This window comes from Phyllobates terribilis, unplaced genomic scaffold (assembly GCF_046119375.1).
Source record: "Phyllobates terribilis strain yellow unplaced genomic scaffold, ASM4611937v1 Scaffold_4__5_contigs__length_816908805, whole genome shotgun sequence".
NCBI lineage: Eukaryota > Metazoa > Chordata > Amphibia > Anura > Dendrobatidae > Phyllobates > Phyllobates terribilis.
Genome location: NW_027362764.1, coordinates 6,252,103 through 6,277,078, shown reverse-complemented (window position 1 = coordinate 6,277,078; position 24,976 = coordinate 6,252,103). Strand labels below are relative to the sequence as shown.

General features: G+C 49.9%; 1 protein-coding gene across 1 annotated transcript in view; it reads left to right on the top strand.

Annotated features, from left to right (window-relative positions):
- The window catches only part of SETD2 (SET domain containing 2, histone lysine methyltransferase), a 58,488-nt gene extending 42,221 nt beyond the window's left edge, over window positions 1–16,267 (top strand). The window contains exons 8-22 of the mRNA XM_073677097.1: window positions 144–221; window positions 315–412; window positions 694–820; window positions 1,107–1,241; window positions 1,627–1,755; window positions 3,361–4,020; window positions 4,501–4,546; window positions 5,718–5,877; window positions 6,119–6,806; window positions 7,269–7,403; window positions 7,479–7,624; window positions 7,801–7,915; window positions 14,450–14,530; window positions 15,050–15,151; window positions 15,771–16,267. Coding sequence (XP_073533198.1) covers window positions 144–221; window positions 315–412; window positions 694–820; window positions 1,107–1,241; window positions 1,627–1,755; window positions 3,361–4,020; window positions 4,501–4,546; window positions 5,718–5,877; window positions 6,119–6,806; window positions 7,269–7,403; window positions 7,479–7,624; window positions 7,801–7,915; window positions 14,450–14,530; window positions 15,050–15,151; window positions 15,771–15,932 — 2,862 coding nt within the window. The 3' untranslated portion in view covers window positions 15,933–16,267. The remainder of the gene's footprint in view (window positions 1–143; window positions 222–314; window positions 413–693; window positions 821–1,106; window positions 1,242–1,626; window positions 1,756–3,360; window positions 4,021–4,500; window positions 4,547–5,717; window positions 5,878–6,118; window positions 6,807–7,268; window positions 7,404–7,478; window positions 7,625–7,800; window positions 7,916–14,449; window positions 14,531–15,049; window positions 15,152–15,770) is intronic.
- The last annotated feature ends 8,709 nt before the right edge of the window (window positions 16,268–24,976 follow it).

The following is a 24,976-nucleotide window of genomic DNA, read 5'->3' as shown; positions in this document are numbered from 1 at the left end:
TCTCTCGCTCGCTCTCTCTCGCGCGCTCTCTCTCTCTCGCGCTCTCTCTCTCTCTCGCGCTCTCTCTCTCTCGCGCGCTCTCTCTCTCTCGCGCGCTCTCCCCCCGCACGGGTCCATGCTGATTTCGTTCTGTGTTTTCTCAGATTATAGACGCGACGCAGAAGGGAAACTGTTCTCGCTTCATGAACCACAGTTGTGACCCCAACTGTGAGACCCAGAAGGTGAGGCTGGCGCTGGGGGGCGTACGGCCCGGTGTCCTGTCTGCGGCCGGGTGGAACCGGACCTAATATCACTCTGCTTTCTGCCCTGTGTAGTGGACGGTGAATGGACAGCTCAGAGTCGGCTTCTTTACCACCAGACTGGTGCCCGCTGGCGCCGAGCTGACATTTGACTACCAGTTCCAGCGATACGGGTAAGGACCACTCTTAGAACATAGAAAATTCAATACTATTTACTTTTTTTTTTCTTTTTTCCCCCCTTTGGATCCCGTGTTGGTTCAGTGCATCGAATGAGCGGCTGCTTTTTGTCCCCGCACTACCAGATCCGTATCCTCCGTCCCCCTCGTTTTGTGCACCTTACAGGAGTAATCCCGTCCGTTCACCGCACCTGTATGGCAGCCATATTGGCTCTCGCTCATGTATTTCATGCTTATACATGCTCTTAGTGATTCCTGTCCTCCTTCATACATTGCAGTAAGGAGGCTCAGAAATGCTTCTGCGGATCAGCAAACTGCAGAGGTTACCTCGGAGGAGAGAATCGTGTCAGTGTCCGAGCAGCCGGGGGCAAGATGAAGAAGGAAAGGTCCCGCAAGAAGGATTCTGTGAGTGTCCTCCATACTGGAGAGAGGCCTCCGTGTAGTGATGGTCTTTTATTCCTCGTGGTCCCCAGACCGGATGCCACCATGTGGAAGGTCTGGACCGGGCACCAGTGGCCTCACTGCCTGGCGTCGGTGTCCCTGTACATTGTACGCCCCATTGTAGGGATGTCAGACCGCTCACATAAGTGTACGAGTGTGGATCCAAAGCTCTGATAGTCCAGAACCTTCAGCCTCCTGCAATGTCCTGAATTATCAGGATGTCGCATCACATTACCTCTCTGTTATCCAGGTGGACGGGGAGCTGGAGGCGCTGCTGGAGAACGGAGAAGGGCTGTCGGACAAGAACCAGGTGCTCAGCTTATCGCGGCTGATGGTCCGAATCGAGACTTTGGAGCAGAAGCAAACCTGCCTGAAGCTGATCCGGGTAAGAGTCCAGACCAGCGGGTAAGAGTCCAGACCAGCGCTGCTGCTGTGGGAGTGCGCGGCAGTTACTGAACACGGGGTCGTCCACATACATGTGTGTTTATAACATCAGGGTTTGTTCTCGCCTTGCTATCTGATGCGTTTTGGCCACAAGTCATCTGAGACTTCAGCAGAGTTTGGGGAAATGGTCCGCCAAAAAAAAAGTATTGCACGCACGTGCGGCCCCCAGCTCGGTAGACGGGCGGGCCCCTCTAGTGATTGTTGGGGCCACTGCTCTGTACCCCACTAATCACCTGTATGATGATGATGTATACATACGGGTTGCGGGCTGCAGATTGTGGCCGCTGGCTCCAGGTTCACCCTCGCTGCCGCTTCTCTCTCCGCAGAACACGCAGTCTCAGTCCTGCCTCAAGTCTTTCCTGGAGTGTCACGGATTGTCGCTCTTGTGGATCTGGATGGCCGAACTTGGAGACAACCAGGGGAACACAAGTACCAGCATCCGGCTGCAGCTAGAGGTTAGGGCTCGTGATAACTGTGTTACTCTTCTACCGATGCCTCACGATGTCCAGTCTTCTACTCCAGTCACACCAAAAGCTGCACCACATGTCACTGCCATCCCTGATCTTTCTGTCCAGCACTTGCTGCTGGGGATTTCAGGAGAGTGTGACTGTAGCTCGATCTTGGCTTTATCAGCAGAGTTGTGAATGCTGCTCTGGAGGTTACTAAAGTATAGGCCAAGACAATATAGAAAGGTACTCTGTATTGTCTGTATTTTATGCCATAGGAATTTCCCCTGGCCTATACGCCCAACGCACTAATAGACTTAATGGGACTAATCCTATACCAAAATATCCTCTTTCCACTCATGTGCGAGACACAGGACGCCGTTCCAGTGTGTCAGCGTACCATTATAACTGTACAGTGGCTTGCGAAAGTATTCACCCCCCCTTGGCTTTTTACCTATTTTGATGAATTGCAACCTGTGTGTAAATATTTTTGTAATCTGATTTGTGTGTGATGCATCAGCACTAAATAGTCTTAAGTTGGTGAAGTGAGAAAAATATAGACATTAAATTAAATTTACAGAATCAAATAACTAAAAATTGGCATGTGCCTATGTATTCACCTCCTTTTGCTATGAAAGCCCCTAAACATTTCTGGCTCAAGCAATTCCCTCCATAAGTCGTTGCAGAGATATTGAGAATCGGATGGCACCTAATGAGTTAACTTTAGTGGGTGGTGTTAGTTGTTTTCCCTTCTGCTTCCTGTATGACGCTAGCCAATCATAAGCAGGCAGCAACATAGAAGTGCAGAAGAAGCTGTGATGTCATCTGGGTCACATGACCAGAGTGCAGATAATTGGTATCACTGATCCTCTGCCTTGTGCACAGACTCCGGTTGTATTGTGCTGTTCTGCCCGCCTCTGGGGAATCCGCGCGTTCAGTACAAATGAATTTGCACAATTTTTACTGCTTTTTCTTGGGAAAAAAATGATTCTGCTGTGAAGTCGAGACGCGGGGAGCATTGGTTGTGAGCTATTATGCTAAAAGGGCAGAAAAAATTCAGTTTGAAATTATCAAATTTTTCTACATTTTCGACAAATTTCGGATATTTTCACGAATAAACCTAAATGTGTGACCACCGAGAAGGACAAAGCGTCACCCAAGACCCATCTCCGAATCGCTGGACATAAAGTGAGCGCAGATTGGAGAGACGCGGCTCTGTCAGGAAGGTGGAGCCTGCGGAAAGAGTCACCAGTGACCAGTCAGTGAGCTCGTCTCCCATCTCTAATACTTGACTATTTATGATGAAAGTCGACCTTTGATGTGGTCACTAATCTGCTTAGAAGATGAATCAGGAGAAGAAAGATGAGCTTTACTGATGATTACGTGGTAACTCATTCTGTAGTCTGCTATGTCCAGTGATACATAGAGGATGGAGAAGAGAGATAAGTGTTACAGCCCAGAGATGAGCTCACTGACAGGTCACTAGTAACTCATTCTGCAGTCTGCTATGTACAGTGATGCATAGAGGATGTAGAAGACAAACTCCAATAGAGCCTGACCTTGGCCGTGCCCTTTAAGGATTTTCTTTCCTTCTTGTCTCCTCCTATCCGTCAGATCATTAAGACGCTGGAGTTGCTTCCCATCCCCAATAAGAACATGCTGGAGGAGAGCAAGATCCTCCCCATCATCCAGCGATGGGCGCAGACCAAGACGGCCATCCCGCAGCTGAGCGAGGGCGACGGCTACTCCAGCGAGAACACCTCCCGCGCCCACACCCCCCTCAATACTCCGGCGAACACCCCCGACCCTGCAGCCAAGCTGAGTGTGGAGATAGAGGGCGAGACCCCCAAGAAGCTGATCCTGCGGCGACTGAAGATCATCAGTGAGAACAGCATGGACAGCGCCATCTCTGACCCTGCCAGCGAGCTTGAGGTGAAGGAAACGCCGGCAAAGCTGGAGACGCCGGCCGCCGACGAGCAGAAGAACGGCCACCAGCACAAAGACGACGTGAAAGCTGAAGACGTCCCACCGACACCTTCAGAGGAGCCGCCACCTCCACCCATCAAGGCCGATGACGAGTCCACAGCTGGAATAGAGACCTCCGAGACCGAAACCAAGGAGACCACCAGCACCAAAGCAGAAGAGACCCCGTCCCAGGACGAGGAGGAAGGTGTATCCGATGTGGAAAGTGAGCGCAGCCAGGAACCCACCGACAAGATGCTGGATATGAGCGAACTCGCCAACAAGCTCCTGGACGGCTGGAAGGATCTGAAGGTAAGGAAGTGGCGCCCACAACAAGGGGATCCACAGACACTAGTGGACTTATCACACTGTGTCTGCTCTGGTTACATGCACTGCTGCTGCGCTGGGTTATGCTGCGTTCCATCAGCTCCGCCGCTGCAGGGCCTCCTACTTCTGCGCTGCCCCCAGTGGTCAACCATGTGATACCAGCACAGCCGCCAGGATGAGAGCCGCTGACATACGCTCCGCACTGTGCGCCCTATTGGGGTTAGATTAGAGCCGGGGGTGATTACACTGAGACGCCTCGTCTCACCCCGGGGCGTATCGTCTCGTCTCACCCCGGGGCGTATCGCCTCGTCTCACCCCGGGGCGTATCGCCTCGTCTCACCCCGGGGCGTATCGCCTCGTCTCACCCCGGGGCGTATCGCCTCGTCTCACCCCGGGGCGTATCGTCTCGTCTCACCCCGGGGCATATCGTCTCGTCTCACCCCGTCTCTCTGCTCTTTTATGTAGGAAGTTTATCGGATCCCAAAGAAAACCCAAGTGGAGAAGGAGAATAGTAAGTGCCACCTCACCCCCGTTATCAGAACCCACAGCCTCGCTACTGTCATCCTTACCCCCATCTCCACACTCGCCGCCATCACAGTCACCGCGCTCACCCCTATTATCATCACAGTCACCGCGCTCACCCCTATTATCATCACAGTCACCGCGCTCACCCCTATTATCATCACAGTCACCGCGCTCACCCCTATTATCACAGTCACCGCGCTCACCCCTATTATCATCACAGTCACCGCGCTCACCCCTATTATCATCAGTCACCGCGCTCACCCCTATTATCACAGTCACCGCGCACACACCTGTTATCGCCACAGTCGCCGCGCGCACCCCTACTATCGTCACAGTCACCGCGCACACCCCTGTTATCGCCACAGTCGCCGCGCGCACCCCTATTATCGTCACAGTCACCGCGCACACCCCTGTTATCACAGTCACCGCGCGCACCCCTATTATCGTCACAGTCGCCGCTCGCTCCCCCGTTATCCCCCTCGGCCGCCGCTCGCTCCCCCGTTATCCCCCTCGGCCGCCGCGCCCTCCCCCGTTATCCCCCTCGGCCGCCGCGCCCTCCCCCTCGGCCGCCGCGCCCTCCCCCGTTATCCCCCTCGGCCGCCGCGCCCTCCCCCGTTGTCCCCCTCGGCCGCCGCGCCCTCCCCCGTTGTCCCCCTCGGCCGCCGCGCCCTCCCCCGTTGTCCGCCGCGCCCTCCCCCGTTGTCCGCCGCGCCCTCCCCCGTTGTCCGCCGCGCCCTCCCCCGTTGTCCGCCGCGCCCTCCCCCGTTGTCCGCCGCGCCCTCCCCCGTTGTCCGCCGCGCCCTCCCCCGTTGTCCGCCGCGCCCTCCCCCGTTGTCCGCCGCGCCCTCCCCCGTTGTCCGCCGCGCCCTCCCCCGTTGTCCGCCGCGCCCTCCCCCGTTGTCCGCCGCGCCCTCCCCCGTTGTCCGCCGCGCCCTCCCCCGTTGTCCGCCGCGCCCTCCCCCGTTGTCCGCCGCGCCCTCCCCCGTTGTCCCCCTCGGCCGCCGCGCCCTCCCCCGTTGTCCCCCTCGGCCGCCGCGCCCTCCCCCGTTGTCCCCCTCATCATTCTAGTCGCTGCTGCCACACTCGCATACACGGTGGGCTTCTCTGTGCTGTGTGACGATCATGGCTCCTTAGGCGTCTTATCTCCTGCTCCACAGATGATCGCTGGAGAGACCCCTCTAGTGGAGGTTACCAGACTCCGACCTCCAAGATCCCGGGCCGGGAGCGAGACTCTGATCGGCAGAGCCAGAAGAAGCGCAAGAAGTCTCCCTCTCCACCGTCCTTCTATGAGCGCAGCGCCAAGCGAGGGGAGGACAGGTGAGAGCAGCGAGGCGTGACTGCGGCCATATCAAGTGGTTAATCCTGGGAACACAGGGGGATCACAGAACCACAAGAAGGAAGGGTGATAGAGTAAAAAACACTAATCCCACCCAGAGCTGCATGCTAGTGTCCTATCCTCCATCTACACCCAGAGCTGCACAGCAGTGCCTCCTCCTGTCGGTGCAGCTCCGGGTGCAGCTGGAGACGTGATGTACTCCCCTTCCTCGTGTCTCGGCAGGTACGACACCCCGGCCTCCTCTAAGAAGAAGAGCCGCCTGCAGGACCGGAACAAGCTGTCCACGGAGGAGCGCAGGAAGCTGTTTGAGCAGGAGGTGGCGCAGAGGGAGGCGCAGAAGCAGCAGCAGCAGATGCAGAGCATCGGCATCACGTCCCCCCTCCCCTACGACGCCATGGCCTACGGTGGCCAAATCCCCCCGCCCTTCATCACCTACCCGCAGGGATACCCCATCCAGTCCTATGTGGATCCCACCAACCCTAATATGGGTAAAGTCCTGTTACCGACTCCACCTCCCCTGGAAACAGTGACGTCCCCCAACAGCTACGATCCTTCCCAGGCCCTGGTGGTGAACCCGGCCATGCTTACCCCTCAGCCGGTGTCCGTAGTCCAGCACGTGCCGGACCCCATGGACGTCCCCACGCAGCAGTATGTGGCCCAGCCCGAACCAATGGTGCCCCAAGATGCCAGTGTGACTGTAATGCCGGTGCCGGCCCCCAGCTCCGTCCCCGCACAGACCTATAGTGTGTGGGACCCCAGCCAGCAAGCGGTGGCCGTGCCGCACCACCAGACTCAGCCCCAGTACCCAGCGGTCCCGGCCCCGCCGGCAATCTACTACCCCGGGCAGGCCTGCCCCGCCGTGTACGGAGTGCCCGCTGCCTACACACAGGCAGCACAACCGATGGTGCAGGTAGGTGCCCAACCTCGTACCGCCTCACACCTGAGGGTCTGTTACAGTGGCATCCAGTGTGGACAGTGCTGTGAGAGGTTTGTCACACTGTGACAACCCCTCAGCTGTGAGCAGTCGTGTTCTTTTGATATCTTACTTTGTTTTCCTCTTCCCATTGTTACGTCGCAGGCGGTGGGCCGGCGGTCCGTCGCAGGCGGTGGGCCGGCGGTCCGTCGCAGGCGTCGCTCCATGTGTTCAAGATGTGGGTCACTTGTGGGTGGTCCCAGAATATTAAGTCTTCTTTCAGAACCCCAGAAAGGCAGCGAGATATAGTCACTTGTACCCACACAGCTCTGCTCATCCTGAGCCTCGTGGTTCAGGGACAGACTATCAGTGAGGGCTGACAATACAGTGTGAACGAGGGCACTTCTGCCCGTCCTCCAAACATGGGGAGCAGACACTAACTCTCCGCTGTATTTACAGGGCTACACGCCGCCCGGGTTGCAGTACATGCCGGGGCAGCAGATCTACGCGCCGCACCCACAAGGGGTCGTCATTCAGCAGGCACCTCCTGTGGCAGCCATCGTCCCTCCTGGGCAGCCGTCGGCCCTGCAGCAGGTAGGTTGTCGCCTCCGTCTGCAGAGACCCCTCCTGTGGCGACTTCTTCTCATGTCTTGCTTGTGGCTTTTTCAGCCGGAGATGGGGATGGCTCCCCCCAACGGCATCATGGACCTCCCCCCGCCGTCCCCTCCGAAGCCCAAAACCATTGTCCTTCCCCCCAGCTGGAAGACGGCGCGTGACCCCGAGGGCAAAATCTATTATTACCATGTAATAACCAGGTGAGTGACGGGCACTGATCAGACAGGTGCGGGGGGCCGAGACAGGAGGAGAGCGTCTGCACATCGGCGAGGGTGAAGTGTCATAGACCCTCAGCGGTGAGCAGTATCTGCCCTCAGTCTTTAGTGCCGCTGTGCCAGGAAACATCTTATGTCTCACCCGACTCTTCTGCCTCCAGACAGACGCAGTGGGATCCGCCGTCCTGGGACAGCCCCGGGGAAGAAGGACTGAGCATGGACCACGAGGCCGAGATGGACCTGGGAACGCCGACCTACGACGAGAACCCAATGAAGGTGAACGAGAGCCCGACACACAGTGACGCAGCCGCTCCAAGTAACTGCAGCATGGCCCGGCACACAGTGACGCAGCCGCTCCGAGTAACTGCAGCATGGCCCGGCACACAGTGACGCAGCCGCTTAGAGTACCTGCATCATGGTCTGGCACACAGTGACGCAGCCGCTCCGAGTAACTGCATCATGGCCCGGCACACAGTGACGCAGCCGCTCCGAGTAACTGCAGCATGGCCCGGCACACAGTGATGCCGCCGCTCCGAGTAACTGCATCATGGCCCGGCACACAGTGACGCAGCCGCTCCGAGTAACTGCATCATGGCCCGGCACACAGTGACGCAGCCGCTCCGAGTAACTGCAGCATGGCCCGGCACACAGTGATGCCGCCGCTCCGAGTAACTGCATCATGGCCCGGCACACAGTGACGCAGCCGCTCCGAGTAACTGCATCGTGGTCCGGCACACAGTGCTGCAGCCGCTCCGAGTAACTGCATCATGGCCCGGCACACAGTGACGCAGCCGCTCCGAGTAACTGCATCGTGGTCCGGCACACAGTGACGCAGTCGCTCCGAGTAACTGCATCATGGCCCGGCACACAGTGACGCAGCCGCTCCGAGTAACTGCATCATGGCCCGGCACACAGTGCTGCAGCCGCTCCGAGTAACTGCATCGTGGTCCGGCACACAGTGCTGCAGCCGCTCCGAGTAACTGCATCGTGGTCCGGCACACAGTGACGCAGTCGCTCCGAGTAACTGCAGCATGGTCTGGCACACAGTGACGCAGTCGCTCCGAGTAACTGCATTATGGCCCAGCACACAGTGACGCAGCCGCTCCGAGTAACTGCATCATGGCCCAGCACACAGTGACGCAGCCGCTCCGAGTAACTGCAGCATGGTCTGGCACACAGTGACGCAGCCGCTCCGAGTAACTGCAGCATGGCCCGGCACACAGTGACGCAGCCGCTCCGAGTAACTGCAGCATGGCCCGACACACAGTGACGCAGTCGCTCCGAGTAACTGCATCATGGCCCGGCACACAGTGACGCAGCCGCTCCGAGTAACTGCATCATGTCCCGACACACAGTGACGCAGTCGCTCCGAGTAACTGCATTATGGCCCAGCACACAGTGACGCAGCCGCTCCGAGTAACTGCAGCATGGCCCGGCACACAGTGACGCAGTCGCTCCGAGTAACTGCATTATGGCCCAGCACACAGTGACGCAGCCGCTCCGAGTAACTGCATCATGGCCCAGCACACAGTGACGCAGCCGCTCCGAGTAACTGCAGCATGGTCTGGCACACAGTGACGCAGCCGCTCCGAGTAACTGCAGCATGGCCCGGCACACAGTGACGCAGTCGCTCCGAGTAACTGCATTATGGCCCAGCACACAGTGACGCAGCCGCTCCGAGTAACTGCAGCATGGCCCGGCACACAGTGATGCCGCCGCTCCGAGTAACTGCATCATGGCCCGGCACACAGTGACGCAGCCGCTCCGAGTAACTGCATCATGGCCCGGCACACAGTGACGCAGCCGCTCCGAGTAACTGCATCATGGCCCGGCACACAGTGACGCAGCCGCTCCGAGTAACTGCATTATGGCCCAGCACACAGTGACGCAGCCGCTCCGAGTAACTGCAGCATGGCCCGGCACACAGTGATGCCGCCGCTCCGAGTAACTGCATCATGGCCCGGCACACAGTGACGCAGCCGCTCCGAGTAACTGCATCGTGGTCCGGCACACAGTGCTGCAGCCGCTCCGAGTAACTGCATCGTGGTCCGGCACACAGTGACGCAGTCGCTCCGAGTAACTGCATCATGGCCCGGCACACAGTGACGCAGCCGCTCCGAGTAACTGCATCATGGCCCGGCACACAGTGCTGCAGCCGCTCCGAGTAACTGCATCGTGGTCCGGCACACAGTGCTGCAGCCGCTCCGAGTAACTGCATCGTGGTCTGGCACACAGTGACGCAGTCGCTCCGAGTAACTGCATTATGGCCCAGCACACAGTGACGCAGCCGCTCCGAGTAACTGCATCATGGCCCAGCACACAGTGACGCAGCCGCTCCGAGTAACTGCAGCATGGTCTGGCACACAGTGACGCAGCCGCTCCGAGTAACTGCAGCATGGCCCGGCACACAGTGACGCAGCCGCTCCGAGTAACTGCAGCATGGCCCGACACACAGTGACGCAGTCGCTCCGAGTAACTGCATTATGGCCCAGCACACAGTGACGCAGCCGCTCCGAGTAACTGCAGCATGGCCCGGCACACAGTGACGCAGTCGCTCCGAGTAACTGCATTATGGCCCAGCACACAGTGACGCAGCCGCTCCGAGTAACTGCATCATGGCCCGGCACACAGTGACGCAGCCGCTCCGAGTAACTGCAGCATGGTCTGGCACACAGTGACGCAGCCGCTCCGAGTAACTGCAGCATGGCCCGGCACACAGTGACGCAGCCGCTCCGAGTAACTGCATCATGGCCCAGCACACAGTGACGCAGCCGCTCCGAGTAACTGCAGCATGGTCTGGCACATAGTGACGCAGTCGCTCCGAGTAACTGCAGCATGGCCCGGCACACAGTGACGCAGCCGCTCTGAGTAACTGCATCATGTCCCGACACACAGTGACGCAGTCGCTCCGAGTAACTGCATTATGGCCCAGCACACAGTGACGCAGCCGCTCCGAGTAACTGCAGCATGGCCCGGCACACAGTGACGCAGTCGCTCCGAGTAACTGCATTATGGCCCAGCACACAGTGACGCAGCCGCTCCGAGTAACTGCATCATGGCCCAGCACACAGTGACGCAGCCGCTCCGAGTAACTGCAGCATGGTCTGGCACACAGTGACGCAGCCGCTCCGAGTAACTGCAGCATGGCCCGGCACACAGTGACGCAGCCGCTCCGAGTACCTGCATCATGGTCTGGCACACAGTGACGCAGCCGCTCCGAGTAACTGCAGCATGGCCCGGCACACAGTGACGCAGCCGCTCTGAGTAACTGCATCATGTCCCGGCACACAGTGACGCAGCCGCTCCGAGTAACTGCAGCATGGCCCGGCACACAGTGACGCAGCCGCTCCGAGTAACTGCATCATGTCCCGACACACAGTGACGCAGCCGCTCCGAGTAACTGCATCATGTCCCGACACACAGTGACGCAGCCGCTCTGAGTAACTGCAGCATGGCCCGGCACACAGTGACGCAGCCGCTCCGAGTAACTGCAGCATGGTCTGGCACACAGTGACGCAGCCGCTCCGAGTAACTGCAGCATGGCCCGGCACACAGTGACGCAGCCGCTCCGAGTAACTGCAGCATGGCCCGGCACACAGTGACGCAGCCGCTCCGAGTAACTGCATCATGGCCCAGCACACAGTGACGCAGCCGCTCCGAGTAACTGCAGCATGGTCTGGCACACAGTGACGCAGCCGCTCCGAGTAACTGCAGCATGGCCCGGCACACAGTGACGCAGCCGCTCCGAGTAACTGCAGCATGGCCCGGCACACAGTGACGCAGCCGCTCCGAGTAACTGCAGCATGGCCCGACACACAGTGACGCAGCCGCTCCGAGTAACTGCATCATGGCCCGGCACACAGTGACGCAGCCGCTCTGAGTAACTGCAGCATGGCCCGGCACACAGTGACGCAGCCGCTCCGAGTAACTGCATCATGGCCCAGCACACAGTGACGCAGCCGCTCCGAGTAACTGCAGCATGGTCTGGCACACAGTGACGCAGCCGCTCCGAGTAACTGCATCATGTCCCGACACACAGTGACGCAGCCGCTCCGAGTAACTGCATCATGGCCCGGCACACAGTGACGCAGCCGCTCCGAGTAACTGCATCATGTCCCGACACACAGTGACGCAGCCGCTCCGAGTAACTGCATCATGTCCCGACACACAGTGACGCAGCCGCTCTGAGTAACTGCAGCATGGCCCGGCACACAGTGACGCAGCCGCTCCGAGTAACTGCATCATGTCCCGACACACAGTGACGCAGCCGCTCTGAGTAACTGCAGCATGGCCCGGCACACAGTGACGCAGCCGCTCCGAGTAACTGCAGCATGGTCTGGCACACAGTGACGCAGCCGCTCTGAGTAACTGCAGCATGGCCCGGCACACAGTGACGCAGCCGCTCCGAGTAACTGCAGCATGGTCTGGCACACAGTGACGCAGCCGCTCCGAGTAACTGCAGCATGGCCCGGCACACAGTGACGCAGCCGCTCCGAGTAACTGCAGCATGGCCCGGCACACAGTGACGCAGCCGCTCCGAGTAACTGCATCATGCCCCAGCACACAGTGACGCAGCCGCTCCGAGTAACTGCATCATGGCCCAGCACACAGTGACGCAGCCGCTCCGAGTAACTGCATCATGGCCCAGCACACAGTGACGCAGCCGCTCCGAGTAACTGCAGCATGGTCTGGCACACAGTGACGCAGCCGCTCCGAGTAACTGCAGCATGGCCCGGCACACAGTGACGCAGCCGCTCCGAGTAACTGCAGCATGGCCCGACACACAGTGACGCAGCCGCTCCGAGTAACTGCAGCATGGCCCGACACACAGTGACGCAGCCGCTCTGAGTAACTGCAGCATGGCCCGGCACACAGTGACGCAGCCGCTCCGAGTAACTGCATCATGGCCCAGCACACAGTGACGCAGCCGCTCCGAGTAACTGCAGCATGGTCTGGCACACAGTGACGCAGCCGCTCCGAGTAACTGCATCATGTCCCGACACACAGTGACGCAGCCGCTCCGAGTAACTGCATCATGGCCCGGCACACAGTGACGCAGCCGCTCTGAGTAACTGCAGCATGGCCCGGCACACAGTGACGCAGCCGCTCCGAGTAACTGCAGCATGGTCTGGCACACAGTGACGCAGCCGCTCCGAGTAACTGCAGCATGGCCCGGCACACAGTGACGCAGCCGCTCTGAGTAACTGCAGCATGGCCCGGCACACAGTGACGCAGCCGCTCCGAGTAACTGCAGCATGGCCCGGCACACAGTGACGCAGCCGCTCCGAGTAACTGCAGCATGGCCCGGCACACAGTGACGCAGCCGCTCTGAGTAACTGCAGCATGGCCCGGCACACAGTGACGCAGCCGCTCCGAGTAACTGCAGCATGGCCCGGCACACAGTGACGCAGCCGCTCCGAGTAACTGCAGCATGGCCCGGCACACAGTGACGCAGCCGCTCTGAGTAACTGCAGCATGGCCCGGCATGCAGTTAGTCCGGCTAAACGCGCTGCTGCCAAGAAATAACCGGGATGTGAATGGGGTCACCATGAATCTGCAAAGGAAATCCCTGGCGGAGAACGTCGCCCAGCTTTCCCAAACCCTGCAGGGATTCTGGGGATGACCGCAGTCTATATAGCTTCTGTCTGAGCTCCCCCACAAACCATCACTCAGCTTTCCCACAACCCTGCAGGGCTTGTAGTTCCTGCAGATAGGAAGGGCTGCTGTCAGTATTTCTCCCGGCTCTTATCTTCCTGAGCGGCTGCTGCCCCTTTAAGGTGCTGTGTGCATTAGCGGGAGCTGCCAGGAGCCGTCACTGGGCGCAGCTCGCACATCGGGAGGATTATACAGGGCCTGTAATCAGAGGAGGTGAGAGGCCGCCGCAGAGACGCCGTCCGCGCTGCGCTGCCAGATCCTGAATCAGCTGCCGGCCTGCGGCCTCTGAGGTCTGCGCTGCCGCTCGGGCTGACGTCCTCCGCTGCTGCTGCGGTCTGCGGACCACGAGTGACGCTGCTGTACGTCGTTAGATACCCACAATGAGGAGTTAAGTGCATTCCCTGCAGTGGCCCTGTATAACCCCTGGGGGGCGCGGGCCTCTGCGCGCTGTCTTCTCTGACCCCCTCCCAGCTAATTATTACCACGTCTCGCTCCTGCAGAATGTCTCAGACCGGCGCTCCCCCAAACTGTAAACCGGGGTGGGGGGTGTCCCCCGGAGCCTTCACCGGCCACTTCCCCAATTAAACCTGGGTGTAATTACAGCGCTGACGGGGCCCCCGCTCCTTCATAAGTGGCGCATTCAGCCGCCCCAGACTGCCGAGCATTTATGAGCCCTAATACTACATGGAAACGCTTGTTATGGAGGGGCCTGGGGCCGGCGCTGGCTGCCAGCCACCTGCATATTAAATCCATACATGCTATATAATCAGCTCCCCTCCCCCACACCCTAAGAATCACACTACGCCCCCCCGCTGTCCACCCACATGTGGGCATCCTGCGGAGCCACCGCTCTCATGGGGTCACACAGGCAATGCACAAAGGCCGGCTTGTATCAAGCTGAGTGACTACCAAAGTGGCCGCCAGACCTCGCTGGCCAGCTGTCCTCCACTCCCCATACCTCTGCAGGAGTCTGGGAAAGCTGGGTGAGTGCGCAGCTGAACGTTTGCACACGTGACCCCACTGCCGAGGCTTCTCCCTCTTATACATGTGTGTCCCTCGTCACCTCCGCTCTCCCTCCATGTCCGGGACGGCTCTCCTCCCCACTGTCCCCCCCCCCCCCCCCAACTTTTTATTATTTTTTTATTTTTCTTCTAGTCTTCCAAAAAAGCAAAAACGGCAGAAGCCGATACGTCAAGCGAGCTGGCGAAGAGGAGCAAAGAAGTCTTCAGGAAGGAGGTGAGGAGCAGAGCGGCCCTGCCGGCCCCACAGCGGCCAGCGGTGTACACACCAGAGCCGCCGCTCACAGCTGCAGGACTCGTCACAATGTCTGACACCAGACCGCTGCTGCTCGGCACCCTGAGGGTCCTCATACACTGTAACAAACCCTCATCTGTGTGAGCAGGAGATGCTTCAGGATCAGTTTCAGCCTCTGCAAGTAAATAAATTAGTATTTCTATTCGTTTACTGCAAGCAGAGGCTGGAAATGGAGAGAAGTTCAGATACAAAACTTCTGCTTCATTTATATAAGCCGGGACCGGCCCTTTAAATTGTGAAACTTTGCTCATTTAAAGGGCCTAGTGGTAGCTTCCTGACGCTGGGCTGCCGGCGCCCCCTGGCGCTGGGCTGCCGGCGCCCCCTGGCGCTGGGCTGCCGGCGCCCCCTGGCGCTGGGCTGCCGGCGCCCCCTGGCGCTGGGCTGCCGGCCGGAGATTTTCTTTTCTATTAATTTCCGCTGCTTTTTCTTCTCTCCATCCAGATGTCGCAGTTCATCGTGCAATGTCTGAACCCGTACAGGAAGCCGGACTGTAAGATCGGGAGGATAAACAACACCGAGGACTTCAAGCACCTAGCGCGGAAGGTGCGGCTCTACACGATGCTCTGCTAGCCCTGCGGCTGTGCATTTAAAGGGGTACTCCCCTTTTCATATAGATGGCTGCAGTAGGAGGCAGTACTGTGCCAGCTCTATGTGCTGCCCGTTGTGCCAGTTCTGACAGCAGCTTAGAAAGCAGCAGTTGCAGTTTGGCAGCATTCACACCGTGCATATGCAGTTTAAAGGTTGTGACACAGCTATGCAAGAAGTCTCAGCTTAAAATGTTCCTATGTGTATGCAGCTCCTATGCAGAGCTATGCACATTCCAATGTTACGCCATTGGAGTGTTTATTTCCTTACTATTATGTTTTTACAATGTTCCCCTGATCCCGGCTCTGCTACATTCCAGTATCGCGCTTGCTCTGGGGGTCGCCATGGCAGCATCAGCAGAGTAACGCTCCTTATGGACTTGCTGACCCGTGATTGGACTGCCGCTCTCTGCTAATAGTCCGTTGCTGCTGTCATGGCGACCCCAGAGCGAGCACGATATCTAAAATACTGCAACAAAGAGAAAAAAAAATAGAAACTTGAGTAATTATTGCATTATGGAGATTGTTGGGCGATGACGCCGCAGGATGATGACCGCTGCTCTCTTCCCCCTCCATAGCTGACACACGGCGTCATGAACAAGGAGCTGAAATACTGCAAGAACCCCGAGGACCTCGACTGCAACGAGAACGTGAAGCATAAAACCAAGGAGTACATCAAGAAGTACATGCAGAAGTTCGGCTCCATCTACAAGCCCAAAGAGGATGTGGACTTCGAATAGCGCCCTCTAGAGAACACAAACCACAGCCTAATGATGGGGCACCCACCCCCGACATCTGAACGGTCCTTCCCCCATTATTAAATCTGACAGCACATTTCACGTGGTCACGTGGCGGGCCGTGGCCATTAATTCTGAGATTCCCCCCCTCACTGGATCGGACCAGGGGTTTGAGTATCAGCTCTATGGACCCAGATTTCCGAATTCCCTCTATATACGACCGGCGACTTTCTGATCTGTACAGCGCAATAAATTGTGCCCATTTTTTTTTTTTTTTCTCCCCTTTTTTATTTTCTGGGTTTTTTTGCTCCCCGCCCGCCGGCCTGTATTATATTTTATCATATCTGTGAATATAATGTTATATATTTTTGTTTCATAATTCAGGAACCACCAGAACCCAGGACTTTCCTACAGCGCAAATACCCGACGTCCCCCTGTAAATATCATGTCGCTCATCTAGAGGGGTTTTTTTTTTCTTTTGTGATTTTTTTTTTTTTATTTTTTTTTTCCCTTTGTGCATTCACCGTGTTTTTTTTCTGTTTTTTTTTTTTTGTTAGGCAGATTTGTGCATTACTGAGGCATTTTGTTTTTTTTTGTTGTTTTTTTTTATTGTACTGCCTATAACATTTTACTTCAAATTTTTACTGAATTTTTTATGTATAAAAGAAAAAAAAAGAGAATAAAATACATTTGCCTACACGGAAATGAAAGACTGTATGACTCTCTGGAGAATACTAAAAGTAATAACGGCAATAACTATTGTAGTAGTTACAGTGGGAAAAATAAGTATTTGATACACGGCTGATTTTGGAAGTTTTCCCACCTACAAAGAATGGAGAGTGCTGTCATTTTTATCGTAGGTCACTTCACCTGTGAGAGACAGAATCTAAAAAAATCCAGAAAATCACATTGTAGGATTTTTACATAATTAATTTGCATTTTATTGTATGAAATAAGTATTTGATCACCGACCAACCAGCAAGAATTCTGCCTCTCGCAGACCTGTTAGTTTTTCTCCTACTCTGCACTCATTACTTGTATTAATTGCACCTGTTTGAACTCGTTACCTGTATAAAAGACACCTGTACACACACTCAATCACACTCCAACCTCTCCACCATGGCCAAGACCAAAGAGCTGTCTAAGGACACCAGGGACAAAATTGTAGATCAGCACAAGGCTGGGATGGGCAACAGGACAATAGATAAGCATTTGGTGAAAAGGCAACAACTGTTGGAACAATTATTAGAGAATGGAAGAAACACATGATGACTGTCAATCTTCCTCGGTCTGGGGTTCCATGCAAGATCTCGCCTTGTGGGGTAAGGATGATTCTGAGAAAGGTCAGAAATCTGCCCAGAACTACACGGGAGGACCTGGTCAATGACCTGAAGAGAGCTGGGACCACAGTCTCAAACGTTACTGTTAGTAACACTCTACACCGTCATGGATTGAAATCCCGCCGGGCACACAAGGTCCTCCTGCTCACGCCAGCACATGTCCAGGCCCGTTTGAAGTTCACCAATGACCATCAGGATGATCCAGAGGAGGCATGGGAGAAGGTCATGTGGTCAGATGAGACCAAAATAGAACTATTTGGTATCAACTCCACTCGCCGTGTTTGGAGGAAGAAGGATGAGTACAACCCCAAGAACACCATCCCAACCATTAAGCATGGTGGGGGAAACATTATACTTTGGGGTTGCTTTTCTGCAAAGGGGACAGGACAACTGCACTGTATAGAAGGAAGAATGGAAGGGCTCATGTATGGCGAGATTTTGCCCTACCATCTCCGTCCCTCAGTAAGAGCATTGAAGATGGGTCGTGGCTGGGGCTTCCAGCATGACAATGACCTGAAACACACAGCCAGGGCAACTAAGGAGCGGCTCCGTAAGAAGCATTTCAAGGTCCTGGAGTGGTCTAGCCAGTCTCCAGCCCTGAACTCCATAGAAAATCTTTGGAGGGAGCAGAAACTCAATGTTGCCCAGCGACAGCCCCGAAACCTGAAAGATCTGGAGAAGATCTGTATGGAGGAGGGGGCCAAAATCCCTGCAGCAGTGTGTGCAAACCTGGTCAAGAACTACCGGAAACCTCTGACCTCTGTAAGTGTAACAAAGGTTTCTGTACCAAATATTAAGTTTGGTTTTTCTATTGTATCAAATACTTATTTCCTGCAATAAAATGCAAATTAATTATGTAACAATCATACAATGTGATTTTCTGGATTTTTCTTTTAGATTCTGTCTCTCGCAGGTGAAGTGACCTATGATACAAATTACAGATCTCTCCATTCTTTGTAGGTGGAAAAACTGGCAAAATCAACAGTGTATCAAAAACTTATTTTCCCTACTGTATAGTCTTGTACATATGAGCAGTATTATAGTAGTTATATTCTTGTACATAGGGGGCAGTATTATAGTAGTTATATTCTTGTACATAGGGGGCAGTATTATAGTAGTTATATTCTTGTACATAGGAACAGTATTATAGTAGTTATATTCTTGTACATAGGAGCAGTATTATAGTAGTTATCTTCTTGTACATAAGAGGCAGTATTATAGTAGTTATATTCTTGTACACAGGAACAGTATTATAGTAGTTATATTCTTGTACATAGGAGCAGTATTATAGTAGTTATATTCTTGTACATAGGGGCAGTATTATAGTAGTTATATTCTTGTACATAGGAGCAGTATTATAGTAGTTATATTCTTGTACATAGGGGCAGTATTATAGTAGTTATATTCTTGTACATAGGAACAGTATTATAGTAGTTATATTCTTGTACATAGGAGCAGTATTATAGTAGTTATATTCTTGTACATAGGGGCAGTATTATAGTAGTTATATTCTTGTACATAGGAGCAGTATTATAGTAGTTATATTCTTGTACATAGGAGCAGTATTAAAGTAGTTATATTCTTGTATATAGGGGCACTATTATAGTAGTTATATTCTTGTACATAGGAGCAGTATTATAGTAGTTATATTCTTGTATATAGGGGCACTATTATAGTAGTTATATTCTTGTACATGGGGGCAGTATTATAGTAGTTATATTCTTGTACATAGGAGCAGTATTATAGTAGTTATATTCTTGTACATAGGGGGCAGTATTATAGTAGTTATATTCTTGTACATAGGGAACAGTATTATAGTAGTTATATTCTTGTACATAGGAGCAGTATTATAGTAGTTATATTCTTGTGCATAGGAGCAGTATTATAGTAGTTATATTCTTGTGCATAGGAGCAGTATTATAGTAGTTATATTCTTGCGCATAGGAGCAGTATTATAGTAGTTATATTTTTGTGCATAGGGGCAGTATTATAGTAGTTATATTCTTGTACATAGGAGCAGTATTATAGTAGTTATATTCTTGTACATAGGGGGCAGTATTATAGTTATATTCTTGTACATGGGGGCAGTATTATAGTAGTTATATTCTTGTACATAGGGGCACTATTATAGTAGTTATATTCTTGTACATAGGGGGCAGTATTATAGTAGTTATATTCTTGTACATAGGGGGCAGTATTATAGTATTTATATTCTTGTATATAGGAGCTGTATTATAGTAGTTATATTCTTGTACATAGGGGGCAGTATTATAGTAGTTATATTCTTGTACATAGGGGGCAGTATTATAGTAGTTATATTCTTGTACATAGGGGCAGTATTATAGTAGTTATATTCTTGTACATAGGGAGCAGTATTATAGTAGTTATATTCTTGTACATAGGGAGCAGTATTATATTAGTTATGTTCTTGTACATAGGGGCAGTATTATAGTAGTTATATTCTTGTACATAGGAGCAGTATTATAGTAGTTATATTCTTGTACATAGGAGCAGTATTATAGTAGTTATATTCTTGTACATAGGAACAGTATTATAGTAGTTATATTCTTGTACATAGGAGCAGTATTATAGTAGTTATATTCTTATACATAGGGGCAGTATTATAGTAGTTATATTCTTGTACATAGGGGCAGTATTATAGTAGTTATATTCTTGTACATAGGAGCAGTATTATAATAGTTATATTCTTGTACATAGGAGCAGTATTATAGTAGTTATATTCTTGTACATAGGGGGCAGTATTATAGTAGTTATATTCTTGTACATAGGAGCAGTATTATAGTAGTTATATTCTTGTACATAGGAGCAGTATTATAGTAGTTATATTCTTGTACATAGGAGCAGTATTATAGTAGTTATATTCTTGTACATAGGGGCAGTATTATAGTAGTTATATTCTTGTACATAGGAGCAGTATTATAGTAGTTATATTCTTATACATAGGGGCAGTATTATAGTAGTTATATTCTTGTACATAGGAGCAGTATTATAGTAGTTATATTCTTGTACATAGGAGCAGTATTATAGTAGTTATATTCTTGTACATAGGCAGTATTATAGTAGTTATATTCTTGTACATAGGAGCAGTATTATAGTAGTTATATTCTTGCGCATAGGGGCAGTATTATAGTAGTTATATTCTTGTACATAGGAGCAGTATTATAGTAGTTATATTCTTGTACATAGGGGGCAGTATTATAGTAGTTATATTCTTGTGCATAGGAGCAGTATTATAGTAGTTATATTCTTGTGCATAGGGGCAGTATTATAGTAGTTATATTCTTGTACATAGGAGCAGTATTATAGTAGTTATATTCTTGTACATAGGAGCTGTATTATAGTAGTTATATTCTTGTACATAGGGGGCAGTATTATAGTAGTTATATTCTTGTACATAGGAGCAGTATTATAGTAGTTATATTCTTGTACATAGGAGCAGTATTATAGTAGTTATATACTTGTACATAGGAGCAGTATTATAGTAGTTATATTCTTGTACATAGGAGCAGTATTATAGTAGTTATATTCTTGTACATAGGGGCAGTATTATAGTAGTTATATACTTGCACATAGGAGCAGTATTATAGTAGTTATATTCTTGCGCATAGGAGCAGTATTATAGTAGTTATATTCTTGCGCATAGGAGCAGTATTATAGTAGTTATATTCTTGCACATAGGAGCAGTATTATAGTAGTTATATTCTTGTACATAGGAGCAGTATTATAGTAATTATATTCTTGTACATAGGAGCAGTATTATAGTAGTTATATTCTTGTACATAGGAGCAGTATTATAGTAGTTATATTCTTGTACATAGGAGCAGTATTATAGTAGTTATATTCTTGTACATAGGAGCAGTATTATAGTAGTTATATTCTTGTACATAGGAGCAGTATTATAGTAGTTATATTCTTGTGCATAGGAGCAGTATTATAGTAGTTATATTCTTGTGCATAGGAGCAGTATTATAGTAGTTATATTCTTGTGCATAGGAGCAGTATTATAGTAATTATATTCTTGTACATAGGAGCAGTATTATAGTAGTTATATTCTTGTACATAGGGGGCAGTATTATAGTAGTTATATTCTTGTACATGGGGGCAGTATTATAGTAGTTATATTCTTGTACATGGGGGCAGTATTATAGTAGTTATATTCTTGTACATAGGGGGGCACTATTATAGTAGTTATATTCTTGTACATAGGGGGGCACTATTATAGTATTTATATTCTTGTACATAGGAGCTGTATTATAGTAGTTATATTCTTGTACATAGGGGGCAGTATTATAGTAGTTATATTCTTGTACATAGGAGCAGTATTATAGTAGTTATATTCTTGTACATAGGAGCAGTATTATAGTAGTTATATTCTTGTACATAGGAGCAGTATTATAGTAGTTATATTCTTGTACATAGGAGCAGTATTATAGTAGTTATATTCTTGTACATAGGAGTAGTATTATAGCAGTTATATTCTTGTACACAGGGGCAGTATTATAGTAATGTACAAGAATATAACTGCTATAATACTGCCTGCTATGTACTAGAATATAGGGCCGGTATTATAGTAGTTATATTCTTGCACATAGGGGGCAGTATTATAGTAGTTATATTCTTGTACATAGGAGCAGTATTATAGTAGTTATATTCTTGTACATAGGAGCAGTATTATAGTAGTTATATTCTTGTGCATAGGAGCAGTATTATAGTAGTTATATTCTTGTGCATAGGAGCAGTATTATAGTAGTTATATTCTTGTGCATAGGAGCAGTATTATAGTAATTATATTCTTGTACATAGGAGCAGTATTATAGTAGTTATATTCTTGTACATAGGGGGCAGTATTATAGTAGTTATATTCTTGTACATGGGGGCAGTATTATAGTAGTTATATTCTTGTACATGGGGGCAGTATTATAGTAGTTATATTCTTGTACATAGGGGGGCACTATTATAGTAGTTATATTCTTGTACATAGGGGGCAGTATTATAGTATTTATATTCTTGTACATAGGAGCTGTATTATAGTAGTTATATTCTTGTACATAGGGGGCAGTATTATAGTAGTTATATTCTTGTACATAGGAGCAGTATTATAGTAGTTATATTCTTGTACATAGGAGCAGTATTATAGTAGTTATATTCTTGTACATAGGAGCAGTATTATAGTAGTTATCTTCTTGTACATAGGAGCAGTATTATAGTAGTTATATTCTTGTACATAGGAGCAGTATTATAGCAGTTATATTCTTGTACACAGGGGCAGTATTATAGTAATGTACAAGAATATAACTGCTATAATACTGCCTGCTATGTACTAGAATATAGGGCCGGTATTATAGTAGTTATATTCTTGCACATAGGGGGCAGTATTATAGTAGTTATATTCTTGTACATAGGAGCAGTATTATAGTAGTTATATTCTTGTACATAGGGGGCAGTATCATAGTAGTTATATTCTTGTACATAAGAGCAGAATGATAGTAGTTATATTGTTGTACATAGGAGCAGTATTATAGTAGTTATATTCTTGTACATAGAAGCAGTATTATAGTAGTTATATTCTTGTACATAGGGGGCAGTATTATAGTAGTTATATTCTTGTACATAGGAGCAGTATTATAGTAGTTATATTCTTGTGCATAGGAGCAGTATTATAGTAGATATATTCTTGTGCATAGGAGCAGTATTATAGTAGTTATATTCTTGTACATAGGAGCAGTATTATAGTAGTTATATTCTTGTGCATAGGAGCAGTATTATAGTAGATATATTCTTGTACATAGGGGCAGTATTATAGTAGTTATATTCTTGTACATAGGAGCAGTATTATAGTAGATATATTCTTGTACATAGGGGCAGTATTATAGTAGTTATATTCTTGTACATAGGGAGCAGTATTATAGTAGTTATATTCTTGTACATAGGGGCAGTATTATAGTAGTTATATTCTTGTACATAGGGGCAGTATTATAGTAGTTATATTCTTGTACATAGGGGCAGTATTATAGTAGTTATATTCTTGTACATAGGGAACAGTATTATAGTAGTTATATTCTTGTACATAGGGGGCAGTATTATAGTAGTTATATTCTTGTACATAGGAGCAGTATTATAGTAGTTATATTCTTGTACATAGGGGGCAGTATTATAGTAGTTATATTCTTGTACATAGGGGTAGTATTATAGTAGTTATATTCTTGTACATAGGGGCAGTATTATAGTAGTTATATTCTTGTACATAGGGGGCAGTATTATAATAGTTATATTCTTGTACATAGGGGTAGTATTATAGTAGTTATATTCTTGTACATAGGGGCAGTATTATAGTAGTTATATTCTTGTACATAGGAGCAGTATTATAGTAGTTATATTCTTGTACATAGGAGCAGTATTATAGTAGTTATATTCTTGTACATAGGGAGCAGTATTATAGTAGTTATATTCTTGTATATAGGAGCAGTATTATAGTAGTTATATTCTTGTACATAGGGGCAGTATTATAGTAGTTATATTCTTGTACATAGGAGCAGTATTATAGTAGTTATATTCTTGTACATAGGGGGCAGTATTATAGTAGTTATATTCTTGTATATAAGGGGCAGTATTATAGTAGTTATATTCTTGTATATAAGGGGCAGTATTATAGTAGTTATATTCTTGTACATAGGGGCAGTATTATAGTAGTTATATTCTTATATATAGGAGCAGTATTATAGTAGTTATATTCTTGTACATAGGGGGCAGTATTATAGTTATATTCTTGTACATAGGAGCAGTATTATAGTAGTTATATTCTTGTACATAGGAGGCAGTATTATAGTAGTTATATTCTTGTACATAGGGGGCAGTATTATAGTAGTTATATTCTTGTACATAGGGAGCAGTATTATAGTAGTTATATTCTTGTACATAGGGGGCAGTATTATAGTAGTCATATTCTTGTACATAGGGGGCAGTATTATAGTAGTTATATTCTTGTACATAGGGGGCAGTATTATAGTAGTTATATTCTTATATATAGGAGCAGTATTATAGTAGTTATATTCTTGTACATAGGAGCAGTATTATAGTAGTTATATTCTTGTACATAGGAGCAGTATTATACACTGCTCAAAAAAATAAAGGGAACACTGAAATCCCCCCTCCTAGATCTGAATGAATGAAATCTTCTCATTGAATACTTTGTTCTGTAGAAGCTGAATGTGCTGACAACAAAATCACCCAAAAATCATCAATGGAAATCACATTTATTACCCAATGGAGGCCTGGATTTGGAGTCACCCCCAAAATTAAAGTAGAAAAACACATTACAGGCTGATCCAACTGTGATGTAATGTCCTTAAAACAAGTCACAATGAGGCTGAGTATTGTGTGTGACCTCCACGTGCCTGTATGACCTCCCTACAACGCCTGGGCATGCTCCTGATGAGGCTGAGTATTGTGTGTGGCCTCCACGTGCCTGTATGACCTCCCTACAACGCCTGGGCATGCTCCTGATGAGGCTGAGTATTGTGTGTGGCTTCCACGTGCCTGTATGACCTCCCTACAACGCCTGGGCATGCTCCTGATGAGGCTGAGTATTGTGTGTGGCTTCCACGTGCCTGTATGACCTCCCTACAACGCCTGGGCATGCTCCTGATGAGGCTGAGTATTGTGTGTGGCCTCCACGTGCCTGTATGA